This window comes from Falco rusticolus, chromosome 1 (assembly GCF_015220075.1).
Source record: "Falco rusticolus isolate bFalRus1 chromosome 1, bFalRus1.pri, whole genome shotgun sequence".
Classification (NCBI taxonomy): domain Eukaryota; kingdom Metazoa; phylum Chordata; class Aves; order Falconiformes; family Falconidae; genus Falco; species Falco rusticolus.
Window position 1 is genome coordinate 109,076,317 of NC_051187.1, and position 27,113 is coordinate 109,103,429.

General features: G+C 39.4%; 1 protein-coding gene across 5 annotated transcripts in view; it reads left to right on the forward strand.

The window, feature by feature from the left end:
• Nucleotides 1-25,187, forward strand: part of ARHGAP24 (Rho GTPase activating protein 24) — a 220,499-nt gene extending 195,312 nt beyond the window's left edge. For all 5 annotated transcript variants that reach the window (XM_037395508.1, XM_037395523.1, XM_037395514.1 and 2 more), the window contains 6 exons: nt 1,794-2,001; nt 13,442-13,574; nt 15,784-15,857; nt 16,645-16,766; nt 20,321-21,389; nt 22,117-25,187. In XM_037395508.1, coding sequence (XP_037251405.1) covers nt 1,794-2,001; nt 13,442-13,574; nt 15,784-15,857; nt 16,645-16,766; nt 20,321-21,389; nt 22,117-22,360 — 1,850 coding nt within the window. In that variant the 3' untranslated portion in view covers nt 22,361-25,187. The remainder of the gene's footprint in view (nt 1-1,793; nt 2,002-13,441; nt 13,575-15,783; nt 15,858-16,644; nt 16,767-20,320; nt 21,390-22,116) is intronic.
• The last annotated feature ends 1,926 nt before the right edge of the window (nt 25,188-27,113 follow it).

A 27,113-nucleotide genomic window follows, 5' to 3' on the forward strand; every position in this document is an offset into this window, starting at 1 on the left:
TACTCCTGCTATGCCCGTAGGCAGTTTGCAGGAGGTTAGGAAGGTATGTAAGAATTAAGAAAATATATTTTAACTCCTCTGCCAGCATGAAGAGGCTGAACTTTGAGGACACCAAATATTCCGCATCAGTCAGTATTCTTCTGAGCTTGACTCACTTTGATATTCAAAAAAATCCTGCTTTAATTGCCAGTTGTTGGGCTTTGGGTTTTGTATGACACGGAAAAAAGTGATCTAATAAAGAGTGTGTGATGATCAGTCCCCCTACCTACTGCTGGTTTTGGCATCCACAAATGTGGGTACCATGGAAATCACAAAATATGCTGCTCTGCATCTCAGGATACTTTCTGGACATCTTAGTTGGACATCAGTTACTCTCTCCAGTTATTTCCTGTGCTACAGTAAAAATAATTGCACTTAAATACAAACCCCAGACCTTCAGTATGGGTGACTGACAGCTTGACAGCCACTTGACATAACATCTTGGAGCATACGCAAGGCAACTTTTCCCTTTACAACTGAGGTGTGAGTTACCTTTCTTTTGTTGAAAGAAAAATCAAAGGTTACCCTGAAGGATGCTTCAATCTGAATGCTACCTTAGCTTGTGGTTACTTATTCATGTAATTGTAATTTATGGGTGGATGAAGTTTTTGGGCCAAAAGCGAAAGCTGACTAGCTCAACTTTGGGCTTTCTTTAGAAAAAACAAACCAAAGCAAGTCTGTTCTCCTTGTTGAACATTTTTAAACCAGTAGGCACTGTGTGCTCAGTGAAGGGCACAATTTGACTGACTTTTTTTTTTTTTTTTCCACTTTACACCATACATAATTGGAAAAGGAGCCTTCCAAGCATAGATAATTATTTGGTCTTTAGTTTCTGGTCACGACTGCTTCAGAACTATTCATTGTGGTGTTATATATAGAAATTGAATTGCCTCACTTCAGCACCAATAGTATTCAACAAACAGTGGTCTCAAGAGAGACCTTCCATCACAGATGACATGCCTGAATATTATTCTGATGCTGTCTATGATGGCTGGCTCTGCAATTTGAAATGGAGGGCATAATAAGTTATGAAGGGTTGCTGTCTTTCCAGCAGTAGCGATGATACCGTCAGATCAGCGTTGAAGTTAATTCTGTCAAAAAAATCTCCATGTTCTTCTGAGGTTAAGTATGAATGCATGTTTCCTGCAGTTTGTCTGATATATTTCACCTTTCATTTCAGGTTCTTTTGTCACACACAAAATGTATTGTTGCTAAAGGAGATGGTGATAATGCAATTGGTAATAGATTATAGGAAAGATCTTTGTTTATGTGGAAAACTTAATAATTCAGTGTATTAGAAGCAACATCCTGAGCTGTATTTATAAATCTTTTGCCCTCCATGTGTAAAGGTAATATTTATATGCCATTGAAATTGATACAGGAAGTACTTATTCTTTTATAGGTAATTAGGCATGAAACAAAGTAGATGGAGATGCGTATCACTTTTGAATAGAAGTTTTGTGACAGAAAATCCTATTTGTATTATTTCTATGTTTTCTATGCTTATGGTCTGAAAAATTGTTTATAGTATTTTATTTTAAATAATATTTTTGAGTATTGTTGCGAAATATGTCAGCACTGTATTTCCATGAGAGTATCAAAGGTGAAACTGAGCATTTTATTCTTAAGAACAGAGTAGCTTAATTGTCCATGCATTTAAATTAATTGTAAATTGCATGGGTTGTAATGGAAGACACAGGCTCCTCAAATGTTTTATGGATCTCAGCCAAGTTACATCTCTCTTTTTCATGCAGGTATTTTTGGCCAGAAGCTGGAAGATACTGTTCGATACGAAAAGCGTTATGGGAACCGCTTGGCTCCTATGTTGGTGGAACAGTGTGTGGATTTTATCCGACAGCGGGGGCTAAAGGAAGAAGGCCTTTTTCGACTGCCTGGGCAGGCTAATCTTGTCAAGGAGTTACAGGATGCATTTGACTGTGGAGAGAAGCCTTCTTTTGACAGGTAAAATCCTCCAGCTGTCCCCACTCCCTGAAGTCTAGACAGGACATGATCTGCTGTACCGGCTGACCCACAGTGCTGTAAAACACGTGGCAGCAACATACAGAATGACATGTTTTTGTAGGTTTTTCTGTGTGTTTCCTGTTATCACTCTAAAATGTCTTTTCCTCGCCCCCCACCCCCACCCACCCCACCCCCCCGACTTTGATGTCTGATTTCAAAGCTTTTCTGGAGAATTTCTATTTGTGAAAAGCTGGTTAGGAAAAGTAATGCTAATGGTTTGGCTTAATCAAAAATATCTGGATTGCCTTGATCTTAGTATCATTTGAAATAGACAAAGGAAGAATTTCTCTTGTCACCAATTTCAACATGTTCTGTTACCTAGAAAACTGGAAGAGAAGTCTACTTTTATGTATTCCTTTATAATTTTGGGCCTTTGGTTTTAAAATAAAAGTCACTGTGACCATAGTAACAAACCTATGTGGTTTTGAGGGTCCAGGTCCAATTGGTATTCCAATACTTACACAATTTTGCGAAGTTAATGAGAATTTTCTGGGCCAAGGAAGAACCCAGTCCTGTTCACAGAACTGTGTATGACTTCAGTCTTTTGTAATATTAATCTTTTTGCAAGTTCAGCTCTCCTTCTATAAGCACTGATAGCAGTAGTCCACATATTCAGAGTATGCAATCAGAGAAACAGAACCAGTGGATTATGAATGCCACATAGCCTTTTAACTCTGATCAGATTTAACATGATGGTAATGAAATTCCAGTTCAAGAGACTGTTAGTGGTAGTCTTCAGTGTATGCCCTAAGTGATATCTGTAACACACCTCCAAAATGGAATCAGGGTACATCACTCCCGTTGAGGGTCTAATGTGAATTAGGAAGAAGAGACAGCTTACATTTATTTTGTGTGACCTTCGACTGATAGCAATGCAAGTAACGAGAAGGAAAGCATAGCTTGATCGTTTAGTGCAAAAACATGCCATGATATGAACCTGATTGCTGGAAATCATTCACCTCTGTCCTTTCCCTATTCCTATGAAGTGAGCATATTCGTTATGCATGAAGGTAGGTATATCACAGATGCACCGAAGACAGACATCTGTAATGCTGTTTTATCTCCCTCTGAGGTTTCCTCATTCCTGTCCCTCACTTTAAGAAATGTCAAGAATTTGTAATGCTTTGGAAAAGAAAAGTGAATTGTCTTCCTATGAGGTTTGTTAGTTTTTCATCAGAATGTGAGAGTTAGGATAATTGACCAGAAAACAGCTTTAAGGAGCCAGAGGACTGTGAGAAGTGACAGTGTTAGCTGATAGATGTTTGTAGCACTCTCACTGACTGTTCAAATACTGTGTAACTTACTTAAAAATGGTAAAGAAGCATCTATTGGGTATATTTTCCTTACTTGGATGTTAAGATAAGTAGTACTGGTCATGTCTCTGGAACAACCTCTACCAGAGATACAAGTAGGCAAGTGGCAGAAACAAAAGGTTATTTTTTCTGTGCCTGTAAGCCAAATAATTGTGGAGGAAATGCTTAAGAAAACAAGCCACCCCCAAACTCCAGGAAGATGATGTACTGAACACCCCACTGAGAGCTACAGCTTGAAAAAGGTGCCTAAATTCTATCTGTTCAAAACAAATGAGACTGGGGCTCAGCTGCATGCAATTTTTTTCCCTGCAAGGTTATCTAATAACATCTGTAGCACACACTGATGAGCCCCAGGAATAGGCATGCTAGCTGAGCTTTAGCAGACGAAATGGAGAAGAGATTTTACGTGCTACTGCTGTGAAGAAGGCACATAATGTCTACTATAGCAATTAGAAGCATCAGCAGGAGTTGCCTATAAATCGCTGGTCCTGCAGTTCTGCTTCTGAAGCTGAGAATTTATAGAACACTGACCTTGTATGTCCATGTGTTGCGTTGTGAAGGGTACTTTTTCTATTTACTTTTTCACGTTTGAGTTTGGAGAGGTATGATTTAGGTGTAGCAATGGTCCAGAATTCAGGCAGACAAGTTCTAATCTCTGCTGTTGTTTCCATTGATCGTCTACATTTTTCCTCTAACCTTTTGTTCCATTTCTAAACTTCTGAGGTGAAGTTCATTTCACAGTGTTTGTACAGAGTGCCTATGTGATTACCTTGTTTTGGGGTAACATTTCTTTTCATTGTGCTGAAGAGCGGCATGGTCTCTGGGTTTGATGCAACCTGTTTGGCAAGTTGAGCTCTTGGAAAGTGGCCACAATATGAAAACTTGCTGTGGAGAAAAGAAAAAAATATATATGTTAGGGGTCCATGCTGACTTTTTCTCATGAACCTCCAGATTCACTTTGTTAATTTGTAATTATATGTTATTATCAGTCAAAAGTCTGGTAGTGCAAAATCTACTAAGGTTCTGTTTATTAATTTATGTTTTTCCTGTTCTCATACATCAATAATAATAAAGACTTTTGCAGTTAGAGCTGAGCTGACAGTTTTGTTGAGGGGGCACAAAACACAATGGAATCCAGGTCACACTTCTGTAGTGGTGCTGGGTCACTGGCTCCGACTGGGAGAAAGACTAGCTGCTGTCATCCGTGTAGGAACTAATATAAAGAGCTGATATTTGAAGAGTTTGATATTTTTCATACTGGTATTTTTTCTGTGTATAAGTGCACAAAAGTCAAAAAAAGACTGTAGAGCAGGTGAAGATGCTTTGAAATGTGTGTGTAGGTTTGTCAATGTGTTTGTGTGGGATATTATTATTAAATAATCCTTCTTCTCTTTGTGCTGTCTTAGCTAATTCACTAAAATATGTAACTTGTAGAATTAAAAGCAAAAACAAAGGTAAGACCATACAGCCATGATTAGTACTCCTTTAAAATGTCATATGTGTTTTAATATGGTTGCAAATCTTGAAACACCTTACAGCTGTTGGGAGATAAAGGTCAAAGGCACAGATCTGCTCTTTTGTCCCGAGTTCAGCTGCTGCCCACAGTTTTGTGGAGCCCCTGCCCTTCTCCCATGTTGTGTTCCTATCAGCACCCCTTTGGCAAAGATGACCACAGAACGTATGCAAGCGGAACAAATGTGGTGCATTCGAAAGAAGAATAGCTTTGCTCAAAAGAAAACGCAGCCATTTTTTAAACATAAAACAAGTTTGACAAATGGTAGCTCTCACATGAGTGTGGATGTTCCAACACTGAAGTCAGTTATAAAAATGCAGATTGAATCCAGGACAAGTCAGAGAGTGGCAGAAACCTTCATGTGTTAATTGATCTTGATCTTATTGTTGGATAAGATGTTGCTGAAGAATTGTGAGCTACGTGTATGAGAATGGAAACAGTGTTTGAAATTTCTCAGACTCACAGAATGAGAGAACCCGGTATCTGAAACACCCAACACCCCAGCCTCCCAGTATGAAAACTGGAACATCAGCATTGCTCGCAGTCATGGAAAGGGAAGGTACAAGTGCTACAACTGGAAACTGCTGAGGCCTTTTGTGTGAAGAAAAAAACACCCCACAATTGAAAACTATGTCAGTTTAAAACCAAAAATCAATAAATACCTCACTCCCTCTGTATGTATCTGCACATATGTCCAGTGGTTAAATCACAACAACGTATTGTGAAATCTGCTTTAAGGAACTAATAGTGCAATTAGGCAATCACTCATGCTTGCTACTACTTGAAATATCCTTGGTATTTCCAGTACAGCTCCACCTCTGTAAAATTGTTCCCTCTGGGGAATCCATTTTGCTTGCTCTTATGGTATTTGCTTCTCTCTGCTTGTGTGGCTTATATTTTAAATTTAAAATCCCACAGCTGCTTTACACATCATACATTGGTAATGATACAAAGTGGATTAGAACTATTTGTTCTGTAAAATTAGCACAGAGAATATGGCACTGCATAAGGAAATTAACTTAAGGGTTTGTTCTACAATTTTTACCTAGAAGGGGTACAAAATTGGATTTCCCTTTTTATATTACCTCTTTCCATCTACAGTTCATCACAATTTCTACCAGATGACATGAGAGTTAAGATTGCTTAGGGAGCAAATAAATATTGGAAATGTCACTGAATCAAATATTAATACTTTTGCGACTGACTGATGTATGTGGCTTGGATTTTCGTAACTGCTATCGCTGATGTATATAGTCGAGTAGTTCAGAAGAGTTTAGTTACAAAGCTGACCTGCCTGTGTTTGTGTGTACGCACAGGAAAGAAAAAAAGCACATAAATGCATATTTAACAAAACAACATCCCTATTACATTCTCTTATGGGTATGAATTCCTCTAAAGAGGAATGCAGTACGTTATATGACAAGATATTACTTGCTGCTCTAGTCACCGTTGCAATCAGCTGAGGAAAAGGGTATGTAAGTGGCAGTATGTGATAGCTGGCAAATGCTGTTTACTGGAGTCAAATAATCCAGAACGTAGAACTGGTATGTTCCTGTGCATTTAATCACTGGGACTGAAGAAGCAAAACAAGAAAATGATGAGGACACTACTAACATAATATCCTCAAGGTGAGAAGGAGCACGTGCACAATTCTTATTCTCCTCCAGAGACAAAGAATGTTTTAAATCTTTGGTGAATGCAAGAAATTGGATCTGTCTTAGTGGGCTGCAGTCTGCACTGGCACTGTACAGACTGGAAGTAGACATTGACTTGGAAATCACTGATTATGAAAATTGTTCTTTTCTTTTCCAAATACAAACCTGTATATAAGAATTTCTTTGTTTAGAGGCAGATAGTTCCCCACAAGGAATGAGCTTTATTCTCTTCATAGTGGGAAACTACAGTAATCCCAAAACAAAACATTTTTATGTGAAATGAAGTCTTTACTAGAAAGCTGTTTCCTGCCAAACACAAATGGCCTTAGGCCGCTGAAAATTCCTGTTCATTTCTGCCTGTTCCAGGCTTCCTTCCCTGATCCTCACAATCTGCTCATCAATTATGCCTCTGGAGCCCCTTCCACGTCCTATCTAATTTCAGCTTTTTCTAACCAGCTAGCAGAAAGAACCTCTGCATATGGCACAACTTAAAGACCTAGTCTAGCAATTAAATACACATTAGGAGGCACGTTTCTAGCATGATGCAAGGGTCATTAAATCAGTTTAATTGGTGCCCTGCTGCAGGAGTGTGTGTTTTTAGGTACTGGCAGTGAATGAACATTTGTAGTTGCTTTGCATGAATTTCAGTTTTAGAAATGGAGTTGGTGTGTCAGCTGTGATTATTAAAAAAAAAACCAAACCAACAAACAAACAACAAAACCCAAACAACAAAAAGGCAGCCATGTATTTCTCTTGCCAATGACAAATGACTTCTTAGATGGCTATGGTCACCTTTAAGAAAGGATGATATTTTGTTGCTATGTGGAAGGTCTGAGAGTGTGTTTTTTAAAGCACCCTTACTTAGGGATTTGTGGTGTTCTCTTCCAGTAAACAAGAACAGGTAGTTTATTTGCGGTGGCTCTTATATACTTGCAATCCCTGCACAATCCTGTAGAAATTTAACAACCTTTCTGAACAACCTATCAAATGATAAAATAATTTAGCAGTGTATTCGTTGGAACTGGTTGATTTTTTTTCCTGATGGGAACCCATCTGATTGTTAGGCTTCTGCCCACCTTACCTAAAAGCGCTTCTGTGTCTCTTTAAGAAACTGTATTTTTCTAAGTAATTTTTAATGTCCTTCCATAGAGCTTGTCTTTTCTTCTCTGTGTCCTAAATTGCTGTCTTCATTGCTGCCTTTAAAGCATCACTCTCTCAACCTGAATGAGTTGGCTGCTGTTATAATTACTGGAGTGGATGTCTAACTTGGAAATAGAGTCTGTCAATTTTCAGTATTCCTTGTACTGCTTACTCCCCTGAATGTGTCCCTGGAAGGTAGCATGGATTGTTAAAATCATGAGCACAAGGATAAATGAGCAGAATATGTGTTTGGTTTTTCTCTCTGTCTAAACAGAAATATAATTGAGATCAGTTTTAACTTGCAGTAGAGCGAGGCTCTTGTGGCAGCAAGGAGAGGACAGACAACTCACAACTTGAAATGGTAAATGCTTTCATATATGTTTTGCAAGTTGCAGGCAAGATTTCAGCTGGTACTTAAGATTATGAATTCTGCTACTTGTACTAGATAAGCGTTACATAGGGAGATGATACAGAGAGTAATGCTTTGAAGATACCTACACATGGGAACATTCACGTAGGACGTTCAACCAGTTACATTATACATTTGACCTGACCTTTTAATTTCTGGACGAAAGCGTGACTCCCAAAATCAGCTGAACGTCTCTGGATTCACTGTAACATTACTGAACGCAGGCTTTGCCTTCCTAGCCTCAGTGTACTGGCTTCTCAGCTGTAATAGTGCTCCAGTTCTCTCTGTGTGTAGTTAATGCACATTTGTAATATTCCCTTGATGTTTCTTACTCGGTGTTTCATCACTGGTATGTGATGGGCTCTAGTATCTCACTTAAGCTGTCTGCAGACTGGCAGTAAGGATACACACTGGGCAGCCAGTTGGAATCGCATGTGAGGAAAATGTCTCTACTGGTATGGGACTTGCTTTACAGACCTGAATGCAGGTAAGCAAGGATGCAGTCAGCAAACGTTGTGGTGGGTACAGGATATGTTGGTGAGGGGGGCTGTTTCCAGGATTGTGATCTGTGACACATTGATAGAGCTGTAATTCTAATAATTCTGGGAGGTACTGATACACAAACTGAACTGTACTGTTCTCCTTTGTTTTATTACCAGAACTCTTAAAATAAATTATAGCCTCACAGCTGCTTGTTTCCTACTGTTTGTTCTTTATGCAAACTGTTTATGTGTCATCATGATCTAGAGCTATTTTTGGCACAGCATTTATCTTTTTTGTAATGTGACCTTGCCCTGTTAATATTTCCTCTCTGAGAGTTTATGAGGAGCTTGTTGGCTTTGTGCTCTGAAGCGCTGACTCCAGCTCTCTGAACACTCTGTCTGCTTGTCCGAGTGTGAGGGGTATGCATGGATTTCTGGTGACCTGCTGGGCTTCAGTAATTTTTGTTTATGGTAGAGAGGGTGAAAAACTCCAGGCATTGTAATCGGTCTGACAGCCACTTCCACAGCGTCTGTGGTATCACAAAGGAAAGTGCTGTCAAAACAGCAATGCCGTGAGGGATATTAATAACAAAGTTCAGATGAATGGGGCTTTAAATATGTGTAGTCTGATGACTAAGGAGAGGCTGTGGTGCATTTGCATTTGTAATGCCTTTGCATGGACAGTGGCAGAGTGGGGGATGCTCCTTTGGAAACGTATCAACAGTAAATCAGTATTAATGTTTTAGTAAGGTAAGTAATCTTTCTCGGACTTTCCAGCATGACATGCCAAAATAGACTTTCTCAGCCTGCTGATGATTTTTGCGTTGCATTCAATTTTCTGCTTTGTGCTTTGTCATTCCCATTTCAAGCTTGTAATTATTCATTGTGCACTTGGAGAAAATCTACCTCGATTAATGATGGTTGGATATCCAATTTAGATAACAGAGGATTTTCTGCTGGAACTGACACACACTATTTTAATACTTGTTAATGAATACTTTTAATCATGTTAAATATGAACGTGTAATCATTAAACACTCTGATATTACACTGTCAGATAGGAAAAGAAATACCAAGATAGGTATAATCATTAAGTTTCTGTGGCTGTAATGGTCCTAGAATATAAGCAAGGTCAGGTTTGAAGGGAGAAATACTGCCTTGTCTTAAATTGATCAGTTGTAGCTGGAAGAAGTCCAGGAGGAAAGGTCCTCTACAGGTCCTGGAGAGACCCACATCAAGGCAGATACATAAACGCTGTTGGTTGACTTACACTGCAGACCGGAAAGGGAAATAAATGCTCCTGATCCTCAAAAGAGCTTACAGTTCAGCACTCCTTTGAAACTCACAGCTGTCCTCTGTGTCTGAAATGCACTTAGTGGTATTTGTGGATTGAAACACCTAAAATACAGATGGAATAAAATGAAGTCTGCCAGTTTTTAAGTTTTCCTCTGTATTTTAAAACAAAAGGTAAAAAACCACAGTACTAGACTGCAAGGTCTCAATACGTTTCAGATTATATGAATCACTCAGTTACATTATTATAAATATACTGACATTTTTATACCAATATTTACATTGAAAGAAGAAAGCTTCTAGCTTTTGTCTAACTTGCTAAATAGAAACAATAAAACCCAATTCTTAAAGAGCTTTACAGGCAGTATATGTGTGTATGTACATATATTTGTTTATGCTGCCAAGATCTGTATGGTAATTTCTGCCTAGATAGATTTAAGTCCTAAGCAGTGTTCCAATACAGTTTAGGAAAAAAACAAGACAAATTTTCCAAAATCTTACTTTGCAGTCCCACCATCTTGTGGCAGCCTGAGGTATTGCCCTAACATCCAGTCAGCAGAAGCAAATAAAAACTTTAAAAAAAAAAATAAATTGTGAGTGTGTCCCTGTCTACGATTTAGAACCTGGGTTTCTAACCCCCACAGAAAGCACCTTTCTGCAGGGTTGTATACAGCATGTCCTTCGGGAGCTTAGTTTGAGAAGACAATATTTCTTATTGTTTCCTTGCTCCTCAGCATCCTGCCTTCCCATTTCTCTCTTGGTTCTTCCTTGGTAGAGCCACGGTTTTTAGCACTCAACTAACCCTTCACAGTGATTTTCTATTATTACTTCACATAGAAAGGAGAAAGTTGCAAATTGCATCAGTTTTCAGGGGTTTTCCCCCTTCTTCAGTCTTTTTATCCTCCATCTGCTGTGCCCTCAAGGAGCAAGTGTTCCACTTCACTCCAAAGGACTGCTGTAAAATTATTCCTATATATTACAGGAAGAATGATCCTGGAAGTACAAAGGGAAGATGATATTGCTTAATCCCCTCACTGGGAGACGTGTGTGCTAACTTTTAATTGTTCTTCAGTAATTTGTGTCACTCAACCTGTTTGAATCTTGTATTTGGAAAGGCCTCTCTAGTTTTATGTAAATAGTCTCCGTGAAGATGTGGTTCAGTTCTTCAGCAAGTCCTGGGGAGTTTCATTGTTTAAATAATAAAAATACTAACACTAAAATCTTCACAAAGATCATAAATGCCAAGGAATCAGAGTTAAATTCTCTGCAGATTGATGGCCCGTGCCCGCTTTCATGCTGCAATGTAGGGCACTGTCTTAAGGCTGCCAGTTTACATCTACTCTCTGTGGCTGCTGTTGTTCTTCAGAGTCTGACTAGCAAAACTCAGTCCCTCTGTATCCTTTTTGCTTTCCTGATGTACCAACAATTTAGGAAACTGAAGATATCTTTGTAAAATTTGGGTTTTGGATAAGGCTGAATAGTGGCAACTGCCTGGGCATGCCATGGTTGTGCTCTAAAAACTAATGCCACCAATGGCAACCAGACATTTAAGCAGCTACCTGAGAGATCGCTGGGGTCTGGGTTTCAAGCCCTTGGGTTGTGCAGTCTGTAAAGATTTTTGTTAGCCAGGACGTCAAGAAGAGCTTCAGTTTGCATCTGGATTGGGGTCAGGTAGAAGGCAAAGGTTGGAGGCCAAATCTACGCTAGCATCTGAAATATCATAAAATAGTACAACTATATCTAGTTTCATATATAGTACTGTTCCTTACAGTTATATATGCATCCAAGAAGCAGGGCGGGGTAAACACAGGATTCTTGTTTTGAATCCAAGCCAGTCTACGAAGTAGGGGGTTGCAATCAAGGGATTACAATTTGAACCTTCCTTAAAAATGCAGATTTCTATTAGTGCTTTGTTTATAGAGTTTCTCTAGAAAATGCTTTTTGGAATTTTGGCTGGGAATTATTCACGATTGAAATAGAAATGTTTTCTGGGAATTTATTTCAAGGAGGGTGGGGGTGGTTAACTTTTAAATATATGCAGCGTTTTATCATTTCTCGCCTGTTTTGACTTAGATTGCTCATACCACACCACGTTAATCTAAGGTTGTTCCCATCATTCTTGTTAACATTTAACTTAGTGAAAGCCATTATTGTTTTAACAGATCATTCCAAAATAATGATTAACATACCTCTAGCAAAGCTTAAGTGCATCAAATACCAGTGGTTCCCTTTGAGAGACTGAGAGTTTAAAAAATGTTCCAAGTGTGAAGTTTTCAGAGGAAAAGAAAATACACAATAATACATGTTGTGGAAATGTCTGTACATTTTCTGTTTCTTAGAAATGAAATTAGCATAATTTAGTATCTGGGGTTTTTGATTTTTCAGAAGTTAGAGGGAAAAATACTAGCTTGTAGTACAACTCCTTATCTGAACCAGGGAAAGCATGTAGAACGTTCCAGTAAGAATTTGAGTAAATGCCTGAGTAGCTAAACTCAGAGAGTCAAAAGTAACGCAAGAGACTTGTAGTTTTTATCTATTTATTTCTTTTCAGAGAAGTACTCCTAAGTTACCATAGTGTAACTTTACACACCGCAGGAACATTTAAGCAAGTTTTACTGCATACTCAGAAATTGTGATTTTAAATCTTTCTCCCCATCTTCTTACTTTTAGTACACCTGATAAATACCCTTGGCACCTGTTAGCTGTATCGAAAAAATACCTTAAGTTTCTGCAAATGTAATTATGAGAAAGCATAAGTCTTGCCAGATCTTTGACTGTCAGTCCTATAACCTGTTGTGCTAGCACTCGGACATTTTCTAAGTTTGGTGACTTGCAATACGTTAGCTTACGTGGTATAGGATAGAGCTAAAAGTAATTTCCCATGGATTTACAGTTCTGTGTGTAAATTATATTCAGGTTTTCAGTGTTAATGGTACAGCTAAAAGGCACAGTAGTCATTTTGTGGGAGGCCATAGGAAAAAGATGCATGGCAGGGAAAAAACTGTAATTCAGATCAGGCAGTTTCAACTAAACACCTGTGGTATATATAGTCTCTTTTACAACTTGCTTACTTAATAGTGATACCAGGGAGGATGGTGATACAGTGGAATTGAGACATGCTGGGCATGTTTTGGGAGCTGGGGCCATTTCTGGTAAAACAATAATCCCCACTGTCTAAATATAATGCCTGGTTTCTGGGTCGGGTGAAAATGAAAAGCATCAGTTAAGATAGATTTTGCATGCCTGATATAAGATGCCTGTCAATGACAGCCAGGATCTCATTGCATCTGTGCCTACAAATAGGGCCTTATGTGTAATTATTTATAGTAATAAATCAGAAGAGTTGACACACTTTTGCTTGGAGATACTGTGAGGTTTTTATAGGAAAAAAACCCCCAACAACCCAAAACTAAAAAAACCCCACAGATTATAGATATGGTCTATGAATGTATGAAGTGCTGATGAGTAAAATCTGGGGTGACAATGGAAAAGTGAAGTGGCGGGGGTTTTAGCCTGTCAATCTCACAGTATTATCCTGATTCACAGTAACAGCTTCTTGTATTCCAACCCAACAGCAATACAGATGTGCACACGGTGGCATCGCTGCTTAAGCTGTACCTAAGGGAACTCCCAGAACCAGTCATACCATACGCAAAATATGAAGATTTTCTTTCCTGTGCCAAAATGCTCAGCAAGGAGGAAGAAACGGTGAGTAAGATGAAATAAAAGGCTGGTGTGTTATAACCTGTTGTGATTTTGAAGAGGAGAGAAGCTGGTGATTACCTATCCTAATTTAAGATGTGAATCTATTAATGGACGCTGGGTTTATATGAAAATTTTTGCCACCTAGATAATTTGCAAGTCTAAATAAAGGTACATAGCATAACCTTAGCTCTATTAGTTGCATAACACTGAATCCAGTTCAAATAAATATCATTTTGGTCAATAGCTTCCATTTTACACAGAAGAGGCTTACATTTTTGTTGATTATTGTTCTGAAATGTAAAAGGAAGGGTCTGGGTAGTTGCTAACCATCTCTTGCTATTAAATCAGGGGTCATTTTCTTCGAAGTGCCAACAAAAAGATGCCAACTTTTACTGACTTTTGATTGAAGGCCAATGTTCTCTATTCGTTGCCTATCATTGAATCAGAAGGCCTCAAGAAGATGGAAGCGGACCGCCTTCCAAACTCTTAAAACAGCATAACCCAATGAGCAAAATAAGGGTTCTGACCGATAATGCGCCCTGCGGTGGCATGGTCCTGCTATGTATTAGTCTGAAGACATAAGAAACTAAGTGCTTGCTTTTACATTGTTCTGTGTGCTTACAGATAATGAAGTCAACCCTGCTATTTTCAAAGTAAATACAAATAGGCTCATTCTGTTGATTTCAATCTACTGCCCTAACTTTCTAAGGTGGTTATTTCTGTTTAATTCCTTTTTGACATTTCAAATCCTGCCAGAACTGGAATCCCTCCTGCCTAATTAATTAATTGAGTAGGAGCCCCTCTTTTCTAACTGAGAGTCTGTCTCCTTTCTGAGCCCTCAGCTGATGACTGCCAAGCAGAGGTGGCAGTTGTTCCCATCCAAATGGAACGGGGAGGGGGAAGAAAGATCTGTGGCAAACTGTCTTCTATGGTCATAACCTCTTACACCCACAGAAATCAGATTGGTTTCTTTGCTGGCCTTTGCTACAAGGTGCATATTTTTGTCAGCTGCTTACAAAAGGTGGGAGTGGGCTGTTCAGCTGGTTTAGTTTGAGCTGTTACTTGCACAAGTTATTGCAGGGGATCCTCAGAGCTAAAGTTGCAGCTATTTGCTTGTGTGTGTTGCATATGTCTCTAACCTTTAATAGCTCCCATGTAAAGCCACCTGACAGCTCGAGTTCATCAAGCAGTTTATACTTGCAGTGACACTCATTTTCAGATTCAAATTTTAGTCATTTTATATTGGCTTAGACCAAAGTGTATTTATGTAGTTCCTCTGCAACTATGCCATGATGCACTTTATTAAATTCATTTTGAAAGCAAAATTCAAATTGCAGTGGCCTTTTGGTGCTGGAATTGGTGTTGATAGCTTGTGAAAAATCAGCACTATAGGTGATGAGCCACTTCAGTCCTCTTTATGGTGGCTTAGCAGTCCAGCTATAAAGTTGTCTGACTAGATTTTCAGTTGATCTTTCTCCGTGCAGAAGTTAAAAGTGCGTTCACAGTTAGGGGAAAGAACTGTGCATCTTGTTTCTTTTCTTAGCCCACAGACAGCAGACTTGTGCACTATCGTGGTCCACACATCTCAATTTGCATTTGTTTTCATACCATATTTTAATCAAAACCCTACTGATGCTGGCGAAGCATCAAAACTCCAATCTGAGTCTAAAGGCCCTAATTGGTACAGAGCATAGCCAGGGTCTGTTTTCACAGGGCACAGAAATCAGTGTGTGATACTCTGCTTGTCCCATTCCCAGGGTGAGCACAAACTGAAGTAACTGTTTAATGGTCTGAATCTGTTATGGACCAGAGCTGGGTAAAATACCTGAATAGTTTCTCATATGAAAATGGCAACTAGTTCAAATAAGAACTGTTATTGGGAGCCTCAGCTTTTTTATCAGCAGCAGGAGGAAAGGAGCTGCTGGTCAAAAAAAGAGAGTGAGAGAGAAGGGAAAGACAGGATGAAACCAAGTTATTTACTTACTTGTTTATTTTTATCCAGAGCTAATCCTTATTAGTCAAATATAGCTTTCCCCCTGCAAAATGGGGTCTACAAGCTGTTCCTGATGGTAACCTGTATATAGCATCTAATGCTGCAGTTTCAGCAATGTGTTTGTTGTCTTGTAATTGCTAATATTTTTCTGGTAAGATACTAAGAAACTGTGACTCCCCACTCTTTTGTTGTTTGTTTTTTTTTTTAAACCACTTAAAGGGCCTGAAAGAACTGGTGAAGCAAGTGAAGAGCCTGCCAGCTGTCAATTATAATCTGCTAAAATATATCTGTAGGTAAGTGCTCTTGTGAGAATATCACAATGGTGTTTGTAAGTGTGAGCTGACAGACTTATGTGTCTGCATATGTGCCCTGAAGGAAAAGCATTACTCTGTGGGAGGGTTGGTAAACTTCAAGTGAATGCACTAAAATTACAGGTTTACTGCATGACCAATTACTAATTTGCCCTATCAAGGTGCACAGTTATGACATTCCTGTCATAAGCGGGCCACACTCAGCAAGAAATACAAGAAGGTAGAAGTGAATACTTTCTGTCCTCTGTTTTTTCCCATTTCTAACTGCAGTTATAGGCCTTGGCTGTGCACTCCTGAAGCATGTTACCCTTGGACACTGTGTATGCCTTGTCATATATAGAATAGTCTCAAGGATACATCTAACATCTTAAAAAATGTGTCTTACACATTTGCAATTTGTGAAGTGCCCAGTGTAAAAAAAATGTGTTTTAAAATGATAGAAACTTTTTTTATTAAAAATTGACAGTTTGCATTTTGAGGATATTTTATGAGCCAAGCAGTTGATTAATTATGCTGGAGAAGGTTACCATCTTCAAGAGAGTTATCTCATCATCAGTCCAGATTGAGATTTAAATTTTGTTAACAATGTCTCATTTTGAAGAAAAATCTGAAGAAGTTGTAGAGAATAGCCCTGAGTTTTCAAGATGTTCTGTAAGGAATTGGAAGGGAATACTTGAACTATGTTAAGGAACTATCACGTGCTTTTTTGTTTGTTTGTTTTTAATTTCCGTTTTTACATGTTCCTTAAAGGCTTCTGTCTTCCCCACAGATTCCTTGATGAAGTCCAGTCTTATTCAGGTGTAAACAAAATGAGTGTGCAAAATCTGGCAACTGTTTTTGGCCCTAACATCCTTCGCCCCAAAGTGGAAGATCCTCTGACTATCATGGAGGGTGAGCTTACTGTACTGAACTTGTAATAGAAGAAGGAATGTCTTTAAGTTAATTAACAGTACACACCAGTCCATGTAACATGTACAGCAAGTTCCGTATATCTGTTTTATAGACACAGAGTTCTTCAACTGAAATGAATGTTTGGGTTAAAGCTTGCACAGGTTACTATAAAAGTGACTGAAACGTGGCGCATTGCAAACAGACTTTGCATGAGATTGTGCTACCCTGGCCACTTCACTAAAATTGTACTTTTTCTCTCAAAACTTGCTGCAAATATGGCGTGTTCTTACTCAGCATGTGCAGCTGGAGTGCAGTTAATATTTTACTGTGATTCTTAACGATGAGAAAAAATTAGTACAAGTTCATACTGCAATGTAGAAACCCCCACAAGGCAGTGGTATATTATGTGCCTTACATAACAGTGATCAAATTGTCAGCTGCATTTTGTTATTTACAGCAATGTTCAGATGTAGCATTTTGCTGTAATTAAGACAAAAATATGGCCACAATAATCTCCTCCCCTAATTTCCTCCTAGGCTTAATCTTTGTGACCTTGATTGTCCATAAAGTACATGATGCCTTTTCTCCCTCGAAACACTTTTTTCTTTATATGGAAGATTTACTTAACTTTCTTAGAAATTAGGGCTGCACACAGATGCTGCACTGAAAAACTTACCAAAACTTGAAAATGCAGTGTTCACAGTTTATTTGAGAGCGTATGGATTTTTTTTTTGATGTTTTTCTCTTTCCCAGATAAAGTTCCCCGTATCATTTGTTCATGTACTTGTTTTTCTGTAGTCTTATGGTCCCTTCTTTTTCCTTTTAATTCTTAACGCAATGACTATGTTGTTGTGAACAGAAACATGGCACTTCCAAACCATGTATGAAAGCAGTGAATGCCCAGGGTTAGTCATCTGAACAGCAGCTCAGATAAGGCAGAAAACCTGATGTGGAAAGGGATTTTAATTGTCATCTTAACTTTAATGTCTGGATTCTCATTGTCACAGAGAATGGTTTGATCATGCATTTGACTCAAAAGAGTTTGCAAGAGCAGGCGTCCAATTTACGTGCATGTTTATTATGAAGGTGCATGTGTATCATCAACCTGTGTAGCTTCAAATACCCTTAAATCTGCATTTGTGTCTTCCCCCTGGTTTCTGTACATACCTGTCTCAAATGCACTGTGACTGTCTGATATAGGGGTGCAGAGATAAGCTTTGCTGTGTCATTAAAGTGCTAGTTTATGCATCTTATATCATCTCCCCATGGTATTTTGAAAGAGAAACACAAGAGTCTTTCCTGCTTTGTTTCCTTCCTCTTCAACTATCTTGTCATGTCTCTTGCAGGAGTTAGGGGTTTTGTGTGTGTGCACATATGCTGTCTATCACTTCACTTTCAACCTGTCTCTTTGTACCTATGAAACTGCCAGACTGACTGGAATAGTAGCTTCTCTTACTCTGAAATTCCGCAGAGCTTAGAAGCCTGGTAGATAACTGTTGTGAATGTTTCTTTTGGTCAGGCAGCAAACTGTCTCTTTTTTCCCCATGCTTTTGAATTAAATAGTATAAAAAGTACTTCAAATTGTTTATTAGATTGGAATTGGAGAGAGATGTCACAGAGCTGATTTATACTACTGAAGTCAATGAGAATAGTATCTCACAGGATGACATTTACTGATGGGATACCATGTATCTTCAGCTCACCCTAGGCAAGGGAGGCAGATGGAGATTTGGGATGGGGAGACAAGAGTTAGACATTTCTAAATAAAATACTACCTTCTAGGTTTATATTTTTCCAAATGGGCTGCTGCCTAAAGGTTGTGAGTTGAGGGGGTTTTTTGAAAGTTTGAGCAAGAAAGTTTTCAGTTGTTTTTTCTTTAAACCAGGTGGAAAGGGAAAGTAGTATGTTTTTCCAGTTCTTGGAAGCAACTTTCCAGCCTGCTTATCAACAGCCCTAAAAGGATGGTGGCTGCTGTATGAAATGGCATGGATACTACACTGACTGAAGGGAAATACATATATCTTTTAACTAATGAGAAACAGGTTTGATTGAACAGATTTATGACTTCTCTTTAAGCATAACTTTAAGATTTGACATGAGAGAAAGCTGATTTGCAATTGGGCTATGCATAGTTAAATGTATAGGAACTTATAACAAAGACTGTACATTGATTGGTGCTCATGGCCACCCTTCTTCATTGCTCTTTGCTTTTTGGAAGATACAGCGTGCTTTTCTTGCAGTCATTCAAAGCCAAACGTGCAGCTATGGGTAACCATACCTGTACAATGGAGACGAGGAGCTCTTTTTGTTTGCTTCAAGAGACATTTTCCAGAATTCCAATCATGGGGCAATTTTTTCCTGTCAAACACAGTGCTGAAAGTTGCCTGAGTACAGTGCAATGTTTGTAGTAAAATTCTGCCTGAAACAGCTAATGTTCTCAGAAGAAATACACCTAATGTACCATGGGAGTAACTAAGTGAATTTTCCTGCCATGAAGCTCTAATGTATGATTTTGCCTTAGCAAACAAACAAGAACACTAAAAAAAGATGTTGTTGAGTACCCACATTGAATTGGCTCTGAGTAGTTGTAATTTAAAAGGGTGGGTTATAAAGATCCAGAATATTACAAATTAGTTGATGTGAAACAATATTGCACAGTGGGAAATTATTGATTAGAAGAGCACAGTATGCCTCTGAAAGCTCTCTAGGAGCTTAAAAATAGGGTGGTTATTATTATAACTACCTTGACGCTGTTCCTGAAATATTCTTAATAACCCTTAATGAGAGTCTGCTTAATGCATTAGAGTTGCACATCTGTATTACCCCAAGTCCAGTTATAAATGCTAGTATGTAAATTACCGTGGAGTCAAGTGGTGTGCACACCAAGGAGTTGCTCTTTAAGAGTAAAGGTGGCCATTTATTACAGCAAATAGCAAGCTGTGGTCCTGCATTAGTTCTGTACCGTGCTATGACATGGCATAGTTTCCTGATTGCGTATAGTCTCACCATGGAGTGGTTAAAAGCATTCACATTAAATTAATTCTGTCTCATTACTGCCCTGTTTTGCTCCAAAGACTAAAACGTTTGTGTTCCAGCAACAAAAATCCCTTGCCTGCCTGTTTTTTGTTAGGGTACTAAATACAAGTGCCGTGACAGAATAAGACATTGTTTTTAAAAGTGATCATCATATTGAGTTGAAACACATCATTTAGAATGATGTTATCCTTTGCTACTCATTATCTCCGTCTGTGGTCTGCCTGGGATGCAGTTACTCTCATGGTAGTAGCTTCTTCGCAAAAGTTTCTTTCTTAGAGAGTCTGTGAGGCCTGCTGGCTTGGTTTCATGGAAGAAAGAGGTGGTGCTGATCTGGCCTGGTAGCCAGAGGCGCTTCAAGTGTGTTAAACATTCAGGGTGTTACACAGATGGATGCATTGCATAAATGTTTGTATAAGCTGAATATTTGCTAAGTATTTGTGGGATCTGATGGATAAAGTACATTTATGCCCTAAACAAAACAGGTCATTAATGACCATGTACTTGGTGTGTCCTTTCAGGCACAGTAGTAGTCCAGCAGCTAATGTCAGTGATGATTAGCAAACATGACGAGCTGTTTCCCAAGGATGCAGACCCTCAGATGGGACCTGAGGTGTGCAACAACAACAATGAAATGCCAAAGAAAGTGACTGCGGGACAGCTACAGAACAAAGAGAACAACAACACCAAGGAGACAGCAGTAAGGCGCTGCTCTTGGGACAAGGCTGAGTCTCCCCAAAGGGGAAGTACGGACAATGAGTCTCCAACTGCTCTGCCAGGCAGCAAGACAAATAGCCCCAGGAACAGCATCCAGAAACTAGATGTCACCAGAAGCCCACCACTCATGGTGAAAAAAAATCCTGCTTTTAATAAAGGCAGTGGCATAGTCACCAATGGGTCCTTCAGCAGCTCTGTGGAGGGCCCTGAGAAGAGCCAGACTTTACCAAACTGTACCCTGCAAACCAGGAGAACGTCGTCCCTGAAAGGACCAGTGACTAAGATGGGCACACACAGCGTGCAGAACGGAGGTGTGCGGATGGGTGTTTCTAGCACAGATGGGCACAGCAACACCCTCAATAGCCGGACCCCAGGCTGGGTGTCCAATGGCTACGTCACACTGAGGGACAACAAGCAGAAGGAATCGGTGAGTGAGTCAGGCCAGCACAACAGGCTTTCCACCTATGACAATGTCCACCAGCAGTTCTCTATGGTGAACTCTGATGACAAACAGAGTGTGGACAGTGCAACCTGGTCAACATCCTCTTGTGAAATATCCCTCCCTGAGCACTCCAACTCCTGTCGTTCATCCACCACCACCTGCCCTGAGCAGGACTTTTATGCAGGTAACTTTGAAGACTCTGTGCTGGATGGACCACCACATGAAGATCTCTCTAACCCGGGTGACTATGAGAACAAAAGTGACAGGAGGAGTACGGGGGGCCACAGCAGCCGAGCCACCAGCAGCAGTGATAACAGTGAAACGTTTGTGGCCAACAGTACTAACAATCACAGTGCTTTGCACAGCCTGGTCTCCAGCTTAAAGCAAGAGATGGCCAAGCAAAAACTAGAGTATGAGACAAGGATAAAAAGGTAAGACGGTTTGGCTCTACCATCTGACTGCCTTTTACAGCATAAATCCGAGATTTCCCTCTTGTGACTTGCTATCAGTCTGCACTAGGTGCAGTGACTGGGTGCTTGCCACTGAGTTTCCTATCCTTTGGTGCTGACATACTCTGACATTGTTTCTGTGATATGATCCAAAGGGGTTTGTTTCAGAGCAATTGTTTGTCATGGTTGTGATGTGCTATCCTATTGGCATGAAAAATATATATAGGGTCAGATTTTTAGACAAAAATATGTTGATTGCAGTTTTTCTGAAATTGTCGATCTATATTTGCAAATAGATACAGCAGATAAATCAGGTGAAGAAAGGAAATTAGCAGTGAAACACAGGCATTCAGGGCATTATTCTGACCTTGTAAGTGACACTAGTGCAACTACAGCAGGAGCTGGGTGTCAGCACTTCCAGAAGAGAAAAGAGTCTTTAACCTGTTCCTGGAGAACTAGGTGGAGCTGTTCACTACTGTGCACCTTGCCAATGGATGTTATTAAGCATTTTCTAAATGAGCTACTGAAGTGATTGCCCTATGAGAGTGGTTCATTGATGAAGCCATGGTTTGTAGGTACACCTCAAAAATGCAGTCTAAGTTTTCTAAATGGAAAGACCTGTGTGTGAATTTGTTGGTGGTGTTCATTTTTGCTCGAGTGAGTGAGGAGTGCTGCTCAGGAGCTGTCTGCTTTTATTTCGTTTTTGCAGCTTGGAGCAGAGGAATCTTACCCTGGAGACAGAAATGATGGCCCTGCATGAAGAACTGGATCAAGAGCGGAAGAAGTTCACAATGGTAGAAATCAAAATGCGTAATGCAGAACGGGCCAAGGAAGATGCAGAGAAGAGGAATGATATGTTGCAGAAGGAAATGGAGCAGTTTTTCTCCACTTTTGGAGAACTGACAGTGGAGTCTCGCAGACCAGAAAGAGGCAATACCATCTGGATCCAGTGAGCATTGGAAGCATAGACTGTGGGACTTTGGGGAAGGGCTTGCGGGTATTATACTGTATCAGGTGGCTGGTCACCTGTCTGAGGCTAGTACTCAACATAATGTTATGAACCCTTGAAGGAAGAAATCATACAGACATTAACCACTCATATCTACAGTGTGTACTTACCCAAGTTATACTCTTTGAATGCTTCATGAGACTACTGTCAAGTGTTACAACTGGATATGTGTATATAAATTTAAAAGAAAATCACCTTAGAGAGCAAGAGATGTATCTCAAGAAATATTTTAATGCAAGTCTTGTATTTAAACTGGTAATTTGAAATGTTGTTGCAATCAAGCTTTATATCAAGGCTTTTCTCCCTTGCACTTAACGTAATAAGCTATTTTTGGCATTGTGTTACCATCAGCTTATTTTGTATATCAAATGTTTTTTGGTTTTGGGTTTTTTGTTACCCCTCTTGCTGGGGAGCGAAGATAAACAGGTATATTATGGTATATGTGCCGATGGTTAACCTTGATTTGTGTCACTTCTAAAAAGACAGCAGGATGAGAAACAGCAGCACAGAATAAAGTGGTACTAATTTTAACGGAATTGATGGCCCAGGTAGAAAGTATCAGGGCACCTGTATCATAAAGACCAAATGAGGATATCAAGTCAGCAAAACTGGGGACAATGGCAAAAGGGTAAACAGCTGCTTGTTTGGGAGCAAATGTGGGTGGCAGAGTAAGGAGTTGGGAGATGGGAAGGGGGAACTTAAGGGGGTGTCAATCACATAACCAGAGCTTTTTGAGGTACCCTAAAGAAGCCCTGTGCCTGATCACTGCAGCTCAGAGCACAAACATAAACCAGTTGTTCTGACCATATCTGCATGTGACTTGCCTCTGTACTCTGGGTGAAAGAGTCCTTTTTGTAAGGCTGGTGAAGGGACATATAGGGGAGATGAACTGGACATCCTGGTAGTTGTGAGTGTGATGGGTGCTGAAAAAAAACCCCAAAATATTTAAGTCCAGAGTAGAAATTATGGAGCAACTGTGCAACAAACAACAAATGAGGAAGAAAATACACCAGCATATCCACCACCCCTATTTACAGTGTATATTAGCAATTTATACTGTCTGAATGCTTCATGAGATTACTGTCAAGTGTTACAACTGTGAAAGTTCACAGGCTCTCAGCATCACCAAGGGAATGCCTAGAGGGAACAGCCTGGAGCCTAACAGCATGCAGAGTGCCAATGAAAAAAAAACAGCAAAGCCATGCTGTAAATTAATAATTTGTTTGGCATCTTTATATATAGTAAGTATAACTGGTATTTTCTACACCATGTTAAGGATTTTTTGTTTTTAACTGCTTTTAGGACTGCAAGCTGTATTACTAGAGAGGGTTGTTGGGATGTCTTGGCTTCCCTCTAGTGTCTCTTAAATATATTGCAATTCTTTTTAATTCTAATTGAGAAAGAACGAAGGTAGCCTCAAAGAACATTCTTGGTTATTGCATATATATTAGACAAGTATTAACTAGATGTGGGAATTATACTGGGAAGCAAACATGAGGTTTACATTTCAGAGAAGTATTAACTTACAATGAAGCATTACACATGGTGCTTGTGGATGCATTATTTGTGTCTGGTGAGCATCAGAGTAGCCAGTCAGGGTGCCTATTGTACTGTGAACATGTCTAGTGCACATCCAGTCTGTGTGTAAATCAGAAAAAGTCAGATAGGGAAAGATCAAGGTAATAGGAAGGAGCATGTTTTATATCAGTTAGCAGCAATCACAAGATGTCCCCACAATGGTGAGAGAAGGAACCAGATTACTATGCTAATATGATTTTTTAATTGAATGAGACCTTGATATCTGATGCAGTAGGCCTCAAAGTTGACTCACAATTTAAGCAGTATCTGACATCTGTTGACATGACAACAAAGTCTCTGAGATAAATATTTTCTTAACTGGAATTCATGTTTTTACACTAGATGGATACAGTATCCCCTGTAGCAGTATCCCAAGGTGGAGAAAGTCCTGCTTTCTCATTCCCAGTAAGCCAATTTTATCATTTTGATTTCCTCTAGCAGTCCCTGTGTCATTCAAGCTCTGTTGCTGTCTGAAAATTTAAAGGAATACACAATTCCTAAAACTAGTTCAAGGATCTATGTAAATGAGGACCTAAAGTTTAGTCATGGAATCATTTCAGAAAGCAGCCAGTGAGGCAGTGGGGAAAGGTGCCACTCCAAAATTATCAGCTGATACAGTGGCAAAAATGACAGCTACTTGATAAAATTTTATTTCTGATGCTTATTCGAAACTGAAAAAGAATATAAATTTTATTTCACATCCACATCTGCTTCCAATGCCATAGGCTATACAACATGCATGGAAGAAGGGGAGATGTTTATAGTCCAGGTACTTAGCATTCTGTGTTCAATTTTGATTATCTTTGGTTTTCACAGGAACTGACTGGAGGCTTCCACTAATTTGTATGTGCTGCATGTTTTCCTTATTTGTTTGAACAGGCTTCTTTGTACACTCCTGTTTCTGAACTAAGACTCTTTGGTCAGTGATTGCTTTCTGAGGGTTAGTTCTTGGTCTACCCACAAACTACAAGAACACAGTTCCAAGTGGATTTTTTTCTTATCTTCAGCTACAAGAGCACAGTTCAGAGTGGATTTTTGCTTATCTTCAGGTCTTTGCATTCACCATGGCCAAGATGGTTTATAAGACAAACTATTTCAGTGAAAACTCTTAATTTTTGGTGTATATAGATCCTCCTCATTTTTGTATTGTTCTTTTTGAGGACTGCCATTAAACACTCTTGATTCAGACTGAATGATGCTACTGCATTGATTTCTTCAGGGCATGATCCTTGAAAAAAATTTTTTTTGTCCTTTTTGCAGGGACTCTGGGAAGGTGGTTCTCCATGTGAATTTTAGGTAGGGCTTAGGCTGGAGTAGACCTGCTTCCTCCTGACTGATGCCAGGTGAAGAAATCAGAATTTTTGTTTTGTTCATGTATTAGAGGGATCTTGACCTGCTTTGAAATTAGGACTTAGTCTTGGAAGAAAATACAAACCATCCACACAATTATAGTTGTTAAAACTAGCTAGCATTTTTTAGTTACCTGGACACAGAAGTAAAACTCTTTAGTCAGAGTATCTTCCAGGAAAGTCTTTGTTACCCTGGAGCAGAGCAGCAGCTCAGGTTTCTGTCCATTTGGCCGAGCTCATTTTGGCTCTGATGGGTTTAAAATCATTCTTGGTGGTACTGTCACCTTCCAGCCACTTATTGCTGTATCCTACCGCTTAGTGCTATTATCACTCAGCTCAGCCCACAGTGGTCCATTTCCTGGAGCTGAACCTGCACAAAGCTATTTAGGTTAGCTTTCTGCTGGTTGAGGTCTTGGTGCTGACTAAATAAAATATCAGACAAGTTCACTGTAGCTCTACCATTTGGAATCAGCTTAAAACAGTCATGGGATCACAACGCTAAGTATCTTTGAATGCTTTTTTGGAAGCTTGTGTTAGGCAGGATTTGTCTGTTTGAAGCTTGTCTTCACATTAGAAAATGTATTCCAGTCAGTTCCTCAAAGAATGTTCTAATCCCAGTTATATGGCTAAGCACTGATAGCCCAGATTCCTTGCTCTGCAATCCAGGACAAGACTTCACCTTATTGTCTCTGCAGAAAACATCTGGACAGACCGGGAAACTTGAGCTGCCACAGCAAACTTAGAAAATATTATCAGCAATGTATGTCTACTCCCATCAGAATCCATCCAAAGTACCCCAGTCTTTCTGTGAGGCTTCCTCAGCTTTTAGGCTTTGGTGATAAAGTTCATTTATGTCCTCAGTGGTCATCTTCATGCTTCTATTATTGTCCTACTTCTTTAAATTAAAAGCACAAAATTATCGACATTTCTTACATTCAGAAGCAAATAACGAAAAGCTGTTCTTCTAACATTTGTAACTTCTCAGCTGTATGATACCATTTTCACATGGTCCACAACCAATTTGTTGCTTTGTTCCTGCATGTCCAGCCTGTGTGTGAATTGACCTGGTTGGCAGAGGCAATGTTGCAGGGGCATGCTCATGGATCTAAGTGGCCAGAGGATAAACCCATGCTCCCTCTCATGCAGTGGACGTGAAATTAAGGTCAAAGCAGACTGAGTCCAAAGGCTCTGAAAAAAACTGTAAGGATTTCATATAGTGCATTTCTTGATCATTGGGTGTTTCATGAAGGTAGGTTTTTCAGGAATCTTACTCTTAAGGTATTGAGTGAAACTGAGTGAGGCTTTAGTCGAGACAACCAGTCTTATCACTAGCCTGTGTAATGGAACAAGTCATATTCTAAGGCCAAGGGACAGTGTTACCTACTACTGAGAGGATACTAAAAGAGTTTCAAGTATTAATTGAAACAGGTGTAATAATACATTTGCTTTCACCTCTTTCTCACAGGTGTTTCTGTGAATTTTCAAAACTGATAATCTTGTGGGAGTTCACTGGCTAGCTCCAAGCTGAAAATGGCAGTTGACAGCTCAACCCTTCTAGCACATTGTTACTCTGCCTCATGCATAGCACACAAGAGACAATGCTTTTACAAGCCATCAATACAGATGGTGGGAAAAAAATCTCTCAGAGCTAATAACCTTCAGGTCTAATCATAAGGTATGATTACATTCCATTACATTCAGAAGTGTAAATTCAGGAGAGCACGCACACTTAAAAGCAGTCTTTCAGAATGCTACAGTTAAGGGACAGAG